This window comes from Schistocerca piceifrons, chromosome 11 (assembly GCF_021461385.2).
Source record: "Schistocerca piceifrons isolate TAMUIC-IGC-003096 chromosome 11, iqSchPice1.1, whole genome shotgun sequence".
In the NCBI taxonomy this organism is placed as follows: Eukaryota; Metazoa; Arthropoda; class Insecta; order Orthoptera; family Acrididae; genus Schistocerca; species Schistocerca piceifrons.
The window spans coordinates 173701159-173718777 of NC_060148.1; the positions used below are offsets into that span (position 1 = coordinate 173701159).

Here is a 17619-nt window from a genome sequence, read left to right on the forward strand (position 1 = left end):
CAGTGAATACTGACAAAATAAAGGATATATTGTACTTCAAAAATAAGATTTCAACTTTGCTTGTATGCAGGGTGAGATGACAAAGAGAAGCCAACCCCAAGTCTACCCAGAATGGGCAAATTTAGCGAGCTGTGGTGTTAGCTGAGATATAGCAGAGAATGTGGCGAATTTTTTGACTTAAGTAATTTTTAATGTTTATAGCTGCTGAATTATTACACTGACTTTAAGAAATGGAATTACATGTATTATTCACTTGCATTAGAAAGTGTGTTCAAAGGGTTTTTTAATGGGACAACACATGTTTAACTTAATCCAAATGTACACAAGATAACAGTACTGCAAACCATTTCCCCACCATTAGCAGTAGAACATTTGTCCTACTGTACCAAATGTAAGCAAACATGTAACTCTGGCACAGTTCATATTTTCATTAATACAGTTGTTTAACAAGTGCTCAGACTGCTGGACTGACAGCATTGTATGCTGAATTTCAAGGGACCTTATGGCAGCAATGGCCTGTGTTGCATAGCACATCATGTCTTCAGGATTTTTGGTTTTCCTTGTGGGCTTCGTAATTTAATTTTCATCACAGATAAAAGACCAGAAGCGTTAAGGTTGGCAAGATGTAGCCCATTTTATATTTCACAAATGATCACTCTAACAATTTCAAAGTTTTCTGTTAAGTGTATCTGTAATTACCTTTGTAGAATGGATAGTACATTTGTTGTGGTGGTACTAAATGGATTGCATTGTGGCCAGTGGGCTCTCTTTCCAGTAAGTGCAGCTACATATCTCTTATGAACTGCAGAGACTTGTAGTTACTTAGAACACTATCAATGAAACAGGTGCACAAGATACAGTTCCTCAAAAGGCTGTAACACATATTGACAGACAAAGGTTGTTAATTCACTTCTCTTGGCGAGCATAGCTTTCAGCTGACCAATAGTGCATGATGTAAACAATAATTTGCTACTAACATTCATTTTAATTGGATTACTCTAGTGAAGTTGTCTTCTCCCTTGACAAATTTTGCCCCTCACCTACACTTATGCCATTATCAAACTGACAATTTCGCATTGCTTTTGATGAGTCCTGTCAACTGACTTCTTCTTGTAGTCAGGTTGTGCCAAATTTAATTCAGTCATCACTAGTAATCTGATCTAAAATTGCAATCTTCAGCTTTCTTCTGTAGTAGCATATTTCAAGTGCTTCTCATCTCTCATCATCAATCACTATTATCATCCATTTTATTACTTATCTTCCATGTTTCACATCTGTAGAAGGCTACACATCAGAAAAGACTGCCTATCAGATAAGTGCTTAGTCACTCTTAACAAAAGTTACTTTTTTGGAACTGTATTTTCATGCTATTGCAGGTCTGTATTTTATAGCCTTCCTATTTTGCCCATCATCAGTCAGTTTTCTATACAAACATCAAAACTCATCTTCTGCAATTAATGACTGTATATCTCTAATTCTGTCTGCATCTCATTATTTAATTTGACTTCATTTCATTGCCCTGCTTTCGATTTTGTAGATACTCATTGTATAAGCTCCTTTCAAGACAGTGTCAGTTCCGTTCAATTTTACTTTCAAGTCTTTTTCTGTCTTTGATAGGATTACAGTGTTATCCAGTGTGACAGTGTAGCCGATGGCAGTGGGATCACTTGTGGAAAAATTCCTGTAGTAGTTGGTGTGAGAGCTTCACCTTTTTTTAGACTGAAGTCAGTTGATAGGTATACCTACTTAAAGGAAATCCCACTAACTAAGGGCTCACCTTCAGAGGACATATTTCCAAGTAAAGGAATCTGATCTGACCAGATATTTGAATGTTGCGCAGGGGCAGTTGAATTGAGTGAAATTAAACTTCTAATTGTTGTTGTTTATAGGTCCCCTAACTCTGATTTGAGAGCATTTCTGCTCAAGCCAGAGAGGGTTCTTGATTCACTTTGCAGGAAGTACCAGAAATTAGTTATGTGTGGTGACTTCAATATAAATTTTGTATATGATGGTGCAAGTAAAAGGATGTTGGTAGATCTCCTAAATTCATATGGTATTGTGCAGACTGCCTTTTTTCCAGCTAGGCTTCAGGGGAACAGTAGCACAGCCATAGACAATATTTTTATTCATTCTTCATTACTAGATGGGCATTCTGTTAACAAAAGTGTGAATGGCCTTTCAGACCATGATGCACAAATTTTAACACTAAAAGGCTTTTGTACTCAAACGAATGTCACATATAATGACAAACTATGTAGGAAAGTTAATCCAATAGCAGTAGAGAGTTTTTTAAACCTTATCAAGGAACAAATGGCAGTATCTTTATGGTGTCGATAACATAGATGATAAATATAATGCTGTTCTTAACACATTTCTCATGCTCTTTGAGAGTTGCTTCCCATTAAAACATTCTGAACAAGGTACTAGCAGTCATAGGCAGCCTGGGTGGTTGACTAGTGGGGTAAGGGATTATATCAAAATGTTAGAAGTATTCACAGTCAAGCTACAGTAGCCCATTACAAACAATATTTTAAGGTGCTTAAAAATGTTATTAGGAAGACAGAGTATATGGTATGCAAATAGAATAGCTGATTCACAGATAAAATTGTCAGTTGTGAAGGAAGTGTGTGGTCAGCAGCACAAGGTCGATGATACAAAGTCAGATCATTCTAAAAATATTTCTGTTATTGACAAATCAGATATATGTACAGCATTTAACAATAATTTTTGAAGCACTGCAGGTGAATTACATAAAAATTTAGTTTCTACGGGGAATCACATAACTTCCTTGGCGAATGCCTTTCTGAGATTAATGTCTGAAAATCTCCTCTGTGATACAGACAAGGGAGAGATTGAGTCAATAATTAAATCACTGAAGACTAAGGACTCTCATCGACATGGTGGAGTGCCTAACAGAATATTAAAGTACTGTGCTGCAAATGTTAGCCCTGTATTTAGCCATATTTGTAATTTTTCCTTTAGGAATGGTCAGTTTCCTGAACGATTAAAATACTCAGTAGTAAAGCCTCTTTGTAAAAAGGGTGAAAGGTATAATGTAGACAATATTAGATCTATTTATATGCCATTAGTGTTTGCTAAGGTTATTAAACAGGCTGTGTATGTAAGGATAATTGATCATTTTATATTGCACAATTTGCTATCAAATGTACAGTTCAGCTTTAGAAGTTGTTTAACAATTGAAAATGCTATATTCTCCTTTCTCTTTGAGGCACTGGATGGGTTAAACAAAAGGTTTTGAATGGTGGGCATATTTTTTGATTTAACGAAGGCATTTTATTCTGTTGTTCACAAAATATTGCTCCAGAAGTTGGACCATTATGGAATACAGGGAGTAGCTCACAATTGGTTCACCTCTTGCATGAGCAACAGACATCAAAAGGACATTATTCACAATGTTGAGAATGGCTGTGACATAGGGTCTGACTGGGGTACAGGTCAGGTGGGGGGTGCCCCTGAGATCAGTGTTGAGCCACTCCTGTTCCTTATTTATATAAATGATAAGCCCTCTAGTGTTATGGGTAACTCTGAAATATTTCTGTTTGCTGATGACACTAGCTTGGTAGTAAAAGATGTTGTGTTCAACATTGGCTTGGTTTCAAGTAGTGCAGTTCATGACATAAGTTCATGGCTTGTAGAAAATAAACAAATGCTAAATCACAATAAAACTCAGTTTTTAGCGTTTTTAACACACAATTCAACAAAACCTGATGTTTTAATTTCACAGAATGGGCTTATGATTAGTCAAACTGAACAGTTCAAATTTATAGGTCTTCAGATAGATAATAAACTGTTGTGGAAAGCCCACGTTCAGGATCTTGTTCAAAGACTTAATGCTGCCATTTTTACTATTCAAAAGGTATCTGAAGTAAGTGATTGTTCAACACGAAAATTAGTGTTCTTTGCTTATTTTCATTTGCTTATGTCATATGGTATTATATTTTGGGGTAACACTTCAGATTCTATAAGCATATTTTTGGCTTAGAAACAGGCAGTTTGGGCAATAAGTGGTCTAAGTTCACAGACCTCTTGTCGACCCCTGTTCGTGAGTCAGGGTATTTTGACATTGGCCGTACTATCATTTCTTGTTAGCAGTATTAGCTTATTCGCAAGAATAAACAACTTTCACTCAGTTAATACTCGGCAGAAATGAAATCTGCATTTGGATCAGACTTCCTTCACTCATGTGGAGAAAGGTGTGCAGTATACTGCTGCATCCGTTTTCAGGAAGTTACCACTCAAGTTCAAAAATCTTAGCAGTGATCCACGCACTTTCAAATCAAAACTGGAGTTTCCTCATGGGTCACTCCTTCTATTCTGTTGAGGAGTTCCTTGAAAAAGTAAGCTGATTCCTATTGTATTGTTGATTGCGTTTACTTAAACTTATGGATTGACTTTTTTTCTTGGGTTCCTAACATCTTCATCTACATCCATACTCCGCAAGGCACCTGACAGTGTGTGGCGGAGGATACCTTGAGTACCTCTATCGGTTCTCCCTTCTATTCCAGTCTTGTATTGTTCGTGGAAAGAAGGATTGTCGGTATGCCTCTGTTATTACTTGTATGTTGTAATTTCATGTAATGACATATTCCATGACCTTGGAGATTTGCTCCTATGGAACCTGATGTGTAAATAAATAAATAAAATCGACAAACTGTAGTTTTTATTTCTTCTCCCTGAACTTTAATTCACGTACTAAATTTTTCCTTGGTTTCTTTTACTGCTTGCTCAATGTTCAGGTATAAAAACATGGGGATAGGCTACAACTTGATCACACTTACTTCTCGGCTACTGTCTTCCTTTCATGTCCTTTAACGCTTAGAACACCAAAATGGTTTCTGAACAAGTTGCAAATAAATTTTGTTCCCTGTGTTTTTTCTGTGCTACCTTCAAAATTTCAAAGAGTGTGTTCCAGTCAGCATTGTCAAAAGCTCAGCTTACATCTAAATGCCCTATAAACAGAGGCTAGCCTTTCTTACTTGCTGAGTTAAGTTGTGAGGTCAGTATTTCTTCATGTGTTCCTACATTTCTCCAGAAACCAAAATTAATGTTGCCAAAGTTGGCTTCTGTCAGTCACTTCATTTGTGTGTAAGTCATTCATGACAGTATTTTGCAATAACGACTTCTTAAACTGATGGTTCAGGATATTCACACGTCAGCTCCTGCTTTCTTTGGACCTGGAATAATCACGTTCTTATTAAATTCTGAGAATATATTTTTTTTTCATATATGTTACATGCTAAATAGTTTTTTCCTCATGAATGAATAAATAAAAACACTGAGCTTATACTTTAAGAGAAGTGTGTGATCTTGAGTCATGTTTTAATTTGGTGCATGCCATTAGTGTATTCTCCTCATCCTCTTAAAGAAAAGCACTTTATACAATAATTCATATGAGAGATTCCTAATGTTGTGAATTTAGCGTGTGCATGTACTGCATGTTGAACAATAGTAATGAATCTCTTACATTATTTCTTTGTTACAGGTGTTCAGCAATCCCGAATTGAATCCTCTGGGAGTTAAGATGGAGGAGGTAAGCTACTGCTATGTCTTAAGGTCTGTTAAGTCTTTCTTTTCTCAGGATATATCTCTTGTCTAAATTCTGTGTGCACTTGGTGGAGCCTCAAATTCCAGAGGAGGAGGGTGTAGTATTCACAAGGAGAAACACATTCAGCTTTAGGTGCTGCATTTTTTATACAGCAGGTGGATACTTGAGGAAACACACAATTCATACTGCTAATCCATTGTTAGTTGTGAGGCATGGGAATGTCAAATAGATTACAGATGAATGGGTAGTTTTATTGTACATGATTTCTGCAGGGGAAATAGAACTCCTTGCTTTTTGGAACCATAAACCCAACTTCTGAACTTATGTACTCGCCATTGTTGTTTGTATTGGAAAATGTTCAGACGTCTTTGAAACGAAAGAAAGTCTCAACTCCCCTACTTGGCAGATTATAGGACAACATGACTGAGAAGTAAATGTACTTCTTCATCTCTGCTTTTGCACAAATTTATGATACATGCAGGGCTTGGCCAGAAATGAGAATGACAGAAGTGGGAACTCCAGATGTCCAAGCATGTAGAAGGAATAGTAATTTGGTGCAGGTCGGGTAAGGCATGGGCCATTTATATTAGTATAGTTTATAGGGAGTGGTTGGCACAGTGAAAAGAATACAAAACAGTAATCTGAAGGTTTTATGTAAATTGAAGGTCAAGGGGGGTGGAAATGAAAGGAAAGGGGAGGGATAATTGCTGTCAGCTACATTGGGACATTATGCAGAATCGGTGGTGACAAGTGAAAGTATGTACCAGACTGTGATTCGAACATGGGATTTCCTACTCACAGGGCAGGTGCGATAAACACTGCACCATCTGGGGGCACAGTGTTACCACAACTGCATGGACTATCTTGGCTCGCCTCACAGCCGATCCACACTCACATCGAGTGCCACCTATCCTTAGCCCCTGTCCCATTTCCTCCATATTTACTCATCTGAGATTCCCACAGGAGGTAGGACATACTTGTGCATCCACATTGAAGTAGCTGGATTCATTGCCTAGCTAGGCCTATAAAATTATATGAAAGTGTGGTGTCTGCTCTTTTGGACATGGACAGGAGCTGTGGGTAGGTGGTGCTAGATGAGAGTGTGGATCAGCTGTGAGGCAAACCAAGATAATCCATGCAGTTGTGATAACACTGTGTCCTGGATGTTGCAGTGGTTATTGAACCTGCCTAGTAAGCATGAGATCCAGGTACACATGTTCACTCCGTAATGTCCCAATGCAGCCGATAGCTGTGATCAATTCCCTTTCCTTCCCTTTATACCCTCTCCACCTTTAATTTACATATAATTTATAAGAGGTGCAGATTCTGTGTCATGTCTGTTGTTTCGGACATGTCAAAAATGGTAGACAACCAACATTCATGTCGTCTGAAGGTTGTTAGGTCAAGCCCCTATGTGGATGATTCTTTTAATCTTCTAACAATATTGTGAAAGTTGCTACTCATCATATAGCAAGATGCTGAGTCACAGATAGGAACAACAAAAAGACTGTCACAAATATAGCTTTCGTCCAGTAAGGCCTTTCTCAGAATTAAATGACAATCATACACATATATACTTGTGCAAATGCAACTCACACACACATGACTGCAGTGTCAGGCAACTGAGGTCACACTGTGAGTAGCAGCACCAGTGCATGATGGGAATGGTGACTGGGTGTGGGTGAGGAGGAGGTTGGTGCGGGGAAGGGGAGGAATAGTGGGCTAAGGATGGCGGAGGTAGAGGGTGACATCCTGTTGGGGAGCACACAGGATTGAGGTGGAAAGAGGGTAGGGCAGCCATGTGCAGTTGGGAGGTTAGATGAAGGGCAGTGGAGAGATCGGGAGGGGGAATGCAGAAAAGAGGAAAAGTAAAATGATGGTGTGATGGAGAAATGAGGGCTGTGTAATGCTGGAATGGGAACAGAGAATGGACTGGATGGGAGAGGACAATGACTTACTAAGGTTGAGCCCAGGATGTTATGGGAACATAGGAGATATTACAGGGAAAGTTCCCACCTGTGCAATTCAGAAAAACTGGTATTGGTGGGAAGGATCCATATGGCACAGGCTGTGAAGCAGTCACTGAAATAAAGTATGTCCTGTTTGGCAGCACGCTCAGGAACAGGGTGGCCCATTTGTTTGTTGGCCACAGTTTATTCGGTGGTCATTCATGTGGACAGACAGCTTGCTGGTTGTCATGCCCACATAGAATACAAGACAGTGGTTGCACCTTAGCTTGTAGACTGCTTGACTTGTTTCACAGGTAGCCCTGCCTTTAATGGGATAGGTGATATTTGTGACTGGACTGGAGGTAGGTGGTGGTGGGAGGATGCATAGGACAGGTCTTACATCTATGTCTATTACAGGGGTATGAGCCATGAGGTTAAGGGGTTAGAAGAAGAGGTTGTGTAGGGATGGATGAGTATATTGTGTAGGTTTGGTGGATGGTGGAATACCACAGGGATGGATGAATATATTGTGTTGGTTTGGTGGATGGCAGAATACCCATGGCATTCTGGCCAAATTTCTCTTAAACAGTGGGAAGTAAGAAGGTGCTTAAAACATCAGTGTACGCCTGGTCTGCGATAGTACCATGGAAAACAACATGGGCTTCAAGCCCCTCCGTGAAAAACGCGACCACGCCATATCACCACTGCCTCCGAATTTTACTGTTGGCACTACACGTGCTATCAGATGATGTTCACTGGCTATTCACCATACCCACACCCTGCCATCAAATTGCCACATTGTGTACTGTGATTTGTTAATCCACAAAATGTTTTTCCACTGTTCAGTCATCGAATGTTTACACTCCTTACATCAAGTGAGGCATTGTTTGGTATTTACTGGTGTGATGTGTGGCTTATGAGCAGCCGCTTGACCATGCAATCCAAGTTTTCTCACCTCCTGCCTAATTATCACAGTACTTACAGTGGATCCTGATGCAGTTTGGTATTCCTGTCTGATTATATAGATAGGTGTCTGTCTATTATACATTACGAACCTCTTCTACTATCGGAGGTATCTGTCAGTCAACAGATGATGTTGGCCTGTACACTTTTGTGCTGTAAGTGTCCCTTCACATTTCCACTTCACTATCACATTGGAAACAGTGGAACTAGGGATGTTTAGGAGTTTTGAAATGTTGTGTACAGACGTACGACACAAGTGACACCCAATCGTCTAGCCACATTCAAAGTATGCGAGTTCTGCGGAGAGCCCCATTCTGCTCTCTGATGATTTATAATGTTTACTGAAGTTGCTGATATGGAGTACGTGGCAGTAGATGGCACCACAATGCACCTAATATGAAAAATATATGTTTTTGGGGATGTCTCTATACTTTTGATCAGATAGTGTGCTGCCTTACCCTCTTTCCACCTCAGTGCTGTATGCTCCCCAACAGCACATCACTGTCTGCCACCACTATGCTACTATCCCTCTCCCTCACTACCCCAGCCACCTCCTTACCCCCGCCCAGTTGCCGCTCACTTCATGATGCACATGTGCTGCTGCTTGCAGTGTGGCCTCAGTTGGCTGAGACTCCAGTCATGTGTGTAGGAGTTATCTTGGTACGAGTGTGTATGTGTGTGTTTGTTGTCTAATTTTGATAAAGGCCTCACTGGCTGAAAGCTATATTTGTGACAGTCTTTTTGTTTCTCCTATATGCGACTCAGCATCTCTGCTATATGGTGCACAGCAACTGCTCTTTTCATCATATTGTTCCATTCTGTCCTGGATTTTCCATTGTTTGATCTTTTAATCTTTTTATTTTCAATTTTTATAGTACACTGCAAATAAACTGAAATAATGTGCAGTGTATTAGTGTACTGTATTTATTAATATTTCATAAAAGACAAGAAAAAGAGAGGCAGAGGAAAATTTGAGAGTGCAAATAAATTTAGAAGAACGGATTGTACTTAGTGTCCACAAGGACTTCGTATATAACGTTGGCTTGTAATTAAAGTGTAGAGAACTTATTCAGTTCCATTGTGAGACCAATTTCTACAGGAAGGGAACAGAAGTCAGACTTTGCACAATGTCTGAAATGAAGAGTTTCATCGACCTTCTTATATACACTTCAGTATTCAAATTGATTAACTAAAACATATGTTCTCTCTTTTGTATTGATGGGACAGTCCGTGCTGTTTTCCGTATCACTATATCATCAGCAATATTTGCTGTAATTCTCAACTGCCTGAGATTTGACAACCCTGATGACATGGAGTTATGTAAGGTTTCTGATCCAGCAGCTGCTATAACAAACATTGTACATAAATTCAATGAAAATTTGCAGCGATCCTATATTTTTGGGGTTAATGCTACAGTTGATGAAATGCTAATCGGTTTCAAAGGACACTGTAAATTCAAAATGTATATTCCATCTAAACCAGCGAAGTATGGCCTGAAGCTTCAATGCCTAGCCGACTCCAGGACTAACTACACGTTCAACACCTATCTCTACTGTGGAAAAGGTAATATTTCATAAAAGACAAGAAAAAGAGAGGCAGAGGAAAATTTGAGAGTGCAAATAAATTTAGAAGAACGGATTGTACTTTCCCCAGACGAGAAGAAATACGCCATTATCACTCAGGCTGTCCTCAGATTGTGCAAGCCAATAGCACATGCTAACCAAAACAACACTGCTGATAACTGGTATGTGTCAATCGAACTTGCAGATGTGCTACAGAAAAATTATTTGACCACAGTGGGAACAATGCGGAAGAACCGAAAGGAAATTCCTGCATCTTTCTTGCCTTCCTGTAGACGTGAAGTTGGAACAATGCTGTATGGATTTACCAAACACATCACGCTCATTTTGCATGTACCTAAGAAAGGAAGAGCAGTAATTCTTATATCAACAATGCATCACTCCATAGAAGATGACGTGGAAAGTAAAAAACCTGTAATAATAGCCCACTATAACAACACAAAGGGTGCTGTTGATACTGTAGACGAAAAGTGTGCCAAATATTGTTAAAGTCGTTGCACGCAACATTGGACCATGGCCGTGGTTTTCCATATTCTTGACATGAGTATTGTCAGTGCATATATTGTTCATCAGTCATTCAAGGAAAGAACTGTGCTTACCAGGATGAACTTGATGAAGGCTCTAGCGAAAGAACTGATCGAACATTCACTGCACGAAAGGATAGTGAATAAATGCCTCCCACCAGAATTGAGATTTTCTATCGTTAGAGTTCTAAGAACTGAAGTACATCTCCATGAAGAGCTGGAAAAGGAGGGCAAACTACCTAGGGATGGAAGGAAGCCATGTCGCATTTGTCCACCAAAAAAGAAGAGAAAGACAAGTTACTTGTGTCGCAAGTGCAAGGTCCCAAATTGTTTGGAATGCTCTTGTAAGGTGTGTCCGCAGTGCGTGTAAGGTGGTGCGTAATGTGGCCACTTTCAGTAGTGCAGATTTTTTCTGTTTCATTTGCTGTCAAGAATACTCATTAAATTTAACACCGGTGGTACTTGATCAACATTAACCTGCAACAACCAAGTTTCAAGTAAAGAACTACACTTAGATATTTGGATATTTGTCCATCACTGTAAATTTCAATGAGAATTTAGAGTGCAATATGAATAGGTCTTTTTCACAGCACCGAAACAATATTTTGTTCATAAGTTACCATTTACGTATAATTGAAGAATAAATATGTAGTACTAAATTCAAAAAGTAGCACTAGATAGGTGATATTTACATATTTTCCCCACCTTCTGAATGCAGTCCACGGGACTGCATGACTGTAGTTGCGTGAGAAGTACTCACGACTGTGATTAGGGGTTAAGAGCATCTGCTCCAGGGTGAAAGGTACTCTAGTGAATACCAGAAGGACTTGTGGCAAAAAAGCTAAGGCCTAATACCCTGAGGTATGCACTGGATATACAGTACGGTGGTTAGACTTAGAATCTCCAATGGGGCCATAGTGTCATGGGAGAAGGTAGAACAGCAAGTTGCAGCTAAGAAGCTTGCTAAGGTGCAGAGACTGGCCTGCTTCGCAATAACAGGCAGAATTAGTAGCACGCCAACTGTTGTGATTGAAGCCGTGCTGGACATGCCTCCATTACACCTTTGGGTGTGAGTTTAATCTCTTGGCTGTTCAAGCCCAGGATTACAGAGCTTCTTTTAAAACACGGCTTTGACATCATTAACTTGCCATGTTTTTGCTTATCGTTCTTGGACCAGTATTCTATGTGCTGTCCTCCAAGCCAGTTCTGTAGTTCTAGTTTGATCATAGCCTTGGTGATTGTCAGGACAGGTTCCGGTTTAATGAATGGAGTCTCTGCCCCCAATTTGTCGGCTTGTTCATTGCCACCGATCCCTGAGTGGCCAAGGACCAATATTGGTTTTACCCAATTGGAATACCGAGGCCAGTTGTCCTAGAGAGATGATGCCCTCCAGTCTTCGCTGAATTCCATATACCATGGCCCCAGCATCTTGGTCTGATTTCGACCAATCAGTGAACCAGACAATGTCCCCAGTATGGTGTCAAACTGTTTTTTCTTACTGTTCCCAACTTCAAATTATTATATTGTAAAGCTTGTTGAAGCAGTTGGGAGTTATTATGTAGTCGGCCGGCAGTTCCCCAGCCATTCCTATATTTGCCTCACTCACTATATTAGTGTGTGGGTCTGGATATCTCAATGAGATCCAGTTTTTACCAGTTTTGAGTCTGTATGCACCAGCTGCTTCACAAAGGTTTAGTGGAGGCATGTCCAGCATGGCTTCCACCCCAGTGGTTGGTGCGCTACTAATTCTGCCTCTTGTGGTGAAGCAGGCCAGGCTCAGCACCTTAGCAAGCTTCTTAGCTGCAACCTGCTGTTCTACCTTCTTCCAGGACACTACGGCCTTATAGGAGATCCTAAGTCTAACCACTGTGCTGTATATCCACGGCCTTATAGGAGATCCTAAGTCTAACCACTGTGCTGTATATCCAGTGCATACCTCAGGGTCTTAGGCCATAGTTTTTTGCCAAAAGTCCTTCTGGTACTCACTAGAGTACCTTTCGCCCTGGAGCAGATGCTCTTAATGTGAGGGGTCCATATTAGTTTCTCATCTAAGGGTACCCCCTAGATTTTTCACTATCCCCTTTCATCGAAAAGCTTTAGATTCCAACTTCAGTGTTGAATATGCTTTTTCATGATTGATACCACAACAGTCTTCATAGGATTAACCCTTAGGTTCTATTTAATGCACTGGTCTTGCACAATGTTCAGTGCACCTTGTGCCATATTCCTAACTGTGTCAGTAAATTTGCCAAGTATTACTATGACAAGGTCATGTGTGTATCCTTCACAAAATCATTGCCTGGAATCTAGTTTCTCAATGTGTTTGTTCACCACTAGATTCCACAATGAAGTGGACAAAACTCCTCCTTGTGGAGAATCTCTAGTGGTGTTAATTACCATCTTTTCATTCATCACGGTGGCTTCTATCCTCCTCCTACTAAGCATGGCCTTAGTCCACCTACATATAGTGGTCACTAGGTCATGCATCTCTGCTGCCCTAACCATGGAATGAACAGTTGTCTTACAAAAAGTTCCCTCAATGTCCAGGAAGATGGAGTGGGCTCTTTCTTGAAAGCAAAGGGCTTTTTCCACCCTCACAACAAATTGTCAGAAAGCTTTCTCTGGTGGTTTACCTGGTTGATGTGTGTGTTGGTTTGAATGTAGATGAGCCATAGTTAGCCTCCTCTCCCTAACATGTACATTAACCAGACTGATTGATCTCATATCCTTGGGCCTGGTGTGATCAGTTTTCCCTGGCTTTAGAATAAAGACAACTGTCACTGCCCTCCAGGCGTTGCAAATGACTCCCGCTGCTAGGCTAACCCTGAATAACCTGCACAGCGCTCTTACAAGATTCTCTCCTGCTTGTTTCAAGAGAGCTGGAAAGATGCCATCGGGGCCAGGTGACTGGACCAGTTAGAATGTTCCCACTGCCCATTGGATTTTACTGAAATCGACACACGCCTTGGCCGGTCACAGTCCTCTCTTTGAGTGGCTGAGAACCATTGTTTTCAGGGGTCACATTCTGGCCTATGTTATCCGCCAGAGCATATTGAGGAAAATGAATTTTGAGGAGCAGTTCCGGTGTCTCACATGATGTGTTTGTATTTTCCCCATCCTCCTTCCTCAACGTACCTTCTGGATTAGTTCGTACCCTAGTGAGAAGTTTGTGAAGCCTGGCTTGAATTCAGCACCTCCCCATGCTTGTCACTGTAAAACCTTATGAAATATTCTAAGATAAATATTGCATTAAATATTGGTGAAAACATAATAAACTGCCATCATGACACTGTTAAAATAAGTAAACACGAAGGAATGTTTGTATACAAACGAAATGCATCTTATCAGGTTAGATCATAATTTCCTGCTTATTTACATGGTGCTTTATGCTACTATGTAGCACATACGAAGTTTGAGTTACAACCAATTGAACTGAACATATCTTGATCACACTGCATAACAGTTAATTTTTCAAAAACGTGCCAACACATACTGACCAAGGATAAAGGTAAGGATGTAGTGTAAAATATACTGTCTTTTGGCATATGGAATTGTGGAGTTTATTTAGCTCTCATCAAATTAATTGAGTAGTTTTAGTCAAATTTTAGATACCCTGGATACAGTTGAGTTCCAGATTAACTGTACAGTTTGATGTGTGGTTTGTGCTTGTGGCAGTTTTGGCTTACCAGTAGTAAAAGTCAGCGGTATTATAATCAGTGTTTATAAAAATTAATTAATGAAAAACTATACAGTGCTATATTTAACTCCTGAAGTTCAGATGCACAGTTTGATATAATACCGTTGAATTCAGTTTTAGTGTTTTTCTATATAATACTTGTGAATAATGTTCTATAGCTGGAAAGTGACAAATTAGCAGTTGGCTATGCATCTGATTTTTTGAGAGATCAGTCAGCAGAGTTAGAATATTTGATACGTTGAATCCTTTGCTTATTGCTGTTCCTCACTTACTTTGGCTGCATTCATCTTTTGTCTGTCAATGGGTTGATGAGTATGTTTAAATGTGTGACAAATTCTACTTGCCATCATAGCATTGACCTTGGAAATGTCCTAAACTTCCTCAAAGATACTATTGCAAAAGTTGTATGAATGTGAATTTAAATACTGCCTCACAGTTGTCGACTTTCTCTCACAGGAAAGTATTCCCAATGGATAACCGGTTAATGGTATTTCTCTTGGCTTGGGAGGAACATAGTTCACCAGAGAAAAATATTAAATGTATATCTGTTCGTGTTTCAATGTTAAATGACAAATGTTCAGTGTCAATCAGTCCTGTACATTTGATGATACTCACATTAATATCCCACTTGTAGTATTTGAAAGTTTGAATGCATAATAAATTTTAAGTTACCTTAATTATTTGTTCAAATTAATTTCCAGTGGTACTTACAGAGACTTGATACCATATATTACAGATTATAAAACTCATTTGTTTGATCAAAAAAAGTGCCTTCAAAGTTGAGGTGTGTTATACTCGAATTTAATATAACAAGTCCAGCGTTGGCGTCAAAATTCCTGGTTGCCTTAAAATTTGCCACATATTCAATGCTGCAGGAAATCTATTTCTATCCAGCAACATTGGATTCAATTGCACCAATGCAACGAACAGGAGTTAATGGGATTCACACGCTTGCTAACAGTGTCTCCCTCATGCCCCACAATCACAAACCAAGAGCACTGTCTAGTCTGTGATGTGTCATTGCAGGCTACAGTGCCAGCAAACTTGAATTGAAAGTGATTTGTGTTATTGGTAACAGAAGAACATTTTCTTTAGTAGCTAGCTTCACAGTGGAAAAAATAAAAGGTACTAATATGATGCAGGCTATAAATAGAAAGTAAAAGCATATGCAGAACAATGTGGAAACACAGCAGCTGAGCAGCATTACAGTCCTCCAGCAACAGAAAAAAAAATTGCTATTGGCAGGCTAGTAAAGAAGAACAAAAAAACATGAGGAAGGCCAAATGTGCAAATACGGGACTGAATACAAAATGGCGAAAACTAGAAGATGCTGTACTGAAATGGATTCAAGCACACCATCCAAATGGTATTCGAATTACTACAAAAATGTCTCAAATACATGCTTGTAAGCTAGTGCTACAGTGGAACTTAACAGATACTAAGGGTGAAAATGTTTGGTGCTACAGGTTTATAAAGTATCATGGACATAGCATGTGAACCAAGACCAAAACATCTCATAAAATTCCACAAGAGTATGAAGAGAGTATTACCTTTCCATCACATTATTATACAACATAGAAAGAAAACCAGTGTGGAACTAAGTTAAATAGTGCATAAAGACTTGATGTGCCAGGAAACAAAATTGTTGCCATGAAAAGTGCTAAAATGGTAACTATTAAAACAGGTGAACATGAAAAAATGCACTACACTGTTCTTCTTTCGTGTTGTGTTGATGGCACTAAACTTAATCCAGTGATCATTTTCAAGTGCTAAAAAACTTCAAAACCTTGTGGAATACTGGTAGGTGTAGTTCATGTTTGTGACAAGGATTGGATGGATGAGGCTGGTATGAAATTGTGGATTAACAGAAGCAAAGGAAAGTCACTTCGTTGAAGATGAGTTCTCTTCTTGTGCTAGATCACTTCAGTAGTCATTTGTAAAATTCTGTGAAAGAGAAATGGAGACAATTAAATACAGAGCTTGCTGTTATTGCAGGAGGACTTACATCACAATTGCAACTTCTTGAAGTCTTGACAAATACACTACACTGAAAAGCCAAATAAGCTGGTACACCTGTGTAATGTAGAGCCCCAGTGAGCATGCAGAAGTCCTGCAACACAACATGGCATGTACTCAGCTAATGTTTGAAGTACTGCAGGGGAAGAATTGACACCAAGAATCTTGCAGGGCTGACCATAAATCAGAAAAGGTATGAGGGACTGGGGATCTTTTCTGAAGAGCATGTCATGAGACATCCCAGTTTTGCTCAGTAATGTTAATGCCAGGGGAATTTGGTGGCCAGCAGAAGTGTTTCTCAGAAGAGTGTTCGTGGAGCCACTCTGTAGCAATTCTACTGGTATTGCCCAAGTCTGTCAGATTGCACAATGCACATGAATGGCTGCATGTGATCAGATAGGATACTTATGTACGTGTGATCTGTCAGTCATATCCAAATGTATCAGGTGTCCCATATCAATCCAGCACATGCCCTACACCATTACAGAGCCTCCACCACCTTGAACAGTTCCCTACTGACAAGAAGGATCCATAGATTCATGAGGCTATCTCCATACCTTTACACATCCATCTGCTCAATACAATTTGAAATGACTCATCTGACCAGGCAACATGTTTCCAGTCTCAACAGTCCAATGCTGGTGTTGACAGGCCAAATTGAGGTGTAATGCTTTGTGTCGTGCAGTAATCAAGGGTGCACGAGTGGGCCTTCGGCTCCAAAAGCCCATATCAGTAATGTTTTGTTGAATGGTTTGCATGCTGATACTTTTTGATGGCCCAGTATTCAAACCTGCAGCAATTTTTGCAAGGATTGCACATCCATCATGTTGAATGATTCTCTTCATTTCTTGGTGGTCCCGTTCTTGCAGTATCTTTCTCTGGCCACAGCAATGTCAAAAATTTTATATTTTAATGGATTCCTGATATTCACTGTACACTCATGAAATCGCCATACTGGAGTATCCCCAGTTCATTGTTATCTCAGAAATGCTGTCCCATCGCTTATGCACTGGCTATAATGTCACATTCAGACTCAATTAAATCTTAATTACCTGCCATTGTTGAAGCAGTAACTGATAAAACAGCTGTGCTAGACACTTCTTGTTTTATATAGGCATTGCAGACTGCAGTGTCATATCCTGCTTGTTGACATACCTCTATCTTTGAATACACATGCGTATACCAGTTTCCATGGCATTTCAGTGTATTTAAATTGTAAATGGAAGAGGATTGGAACAAATGGATGATGGATTAAGCCCAACATGAATTCAAACAAAGGGAGTTCTAAAATGATCTACAAACAAACAAGCAGTTGCAATGTAGG

General features: G+C 39.6%; 1 protein-coding gene across 1 annotated transcript in view; it reads left to right on the top strand.

Moving 5' to 3' along the window:
* Window positions 1-17619, top strand: part of LOC124719878 (zinc finger protein 737-like) — a 103636-nt gene that overhangs the window by 38263 nt on the left and 47754 nt on the right. Inside the window, exon 5 of the mRNA XM_047245059.1 lies at window positions 5504-5551. Coding sequence (XP_047101015.1) covers window positions 5504-5551 — 48 coding nt within the window. The remainder of the gene's footprint in view (window positions 1-5503; window positions 5552-17619) is intronic.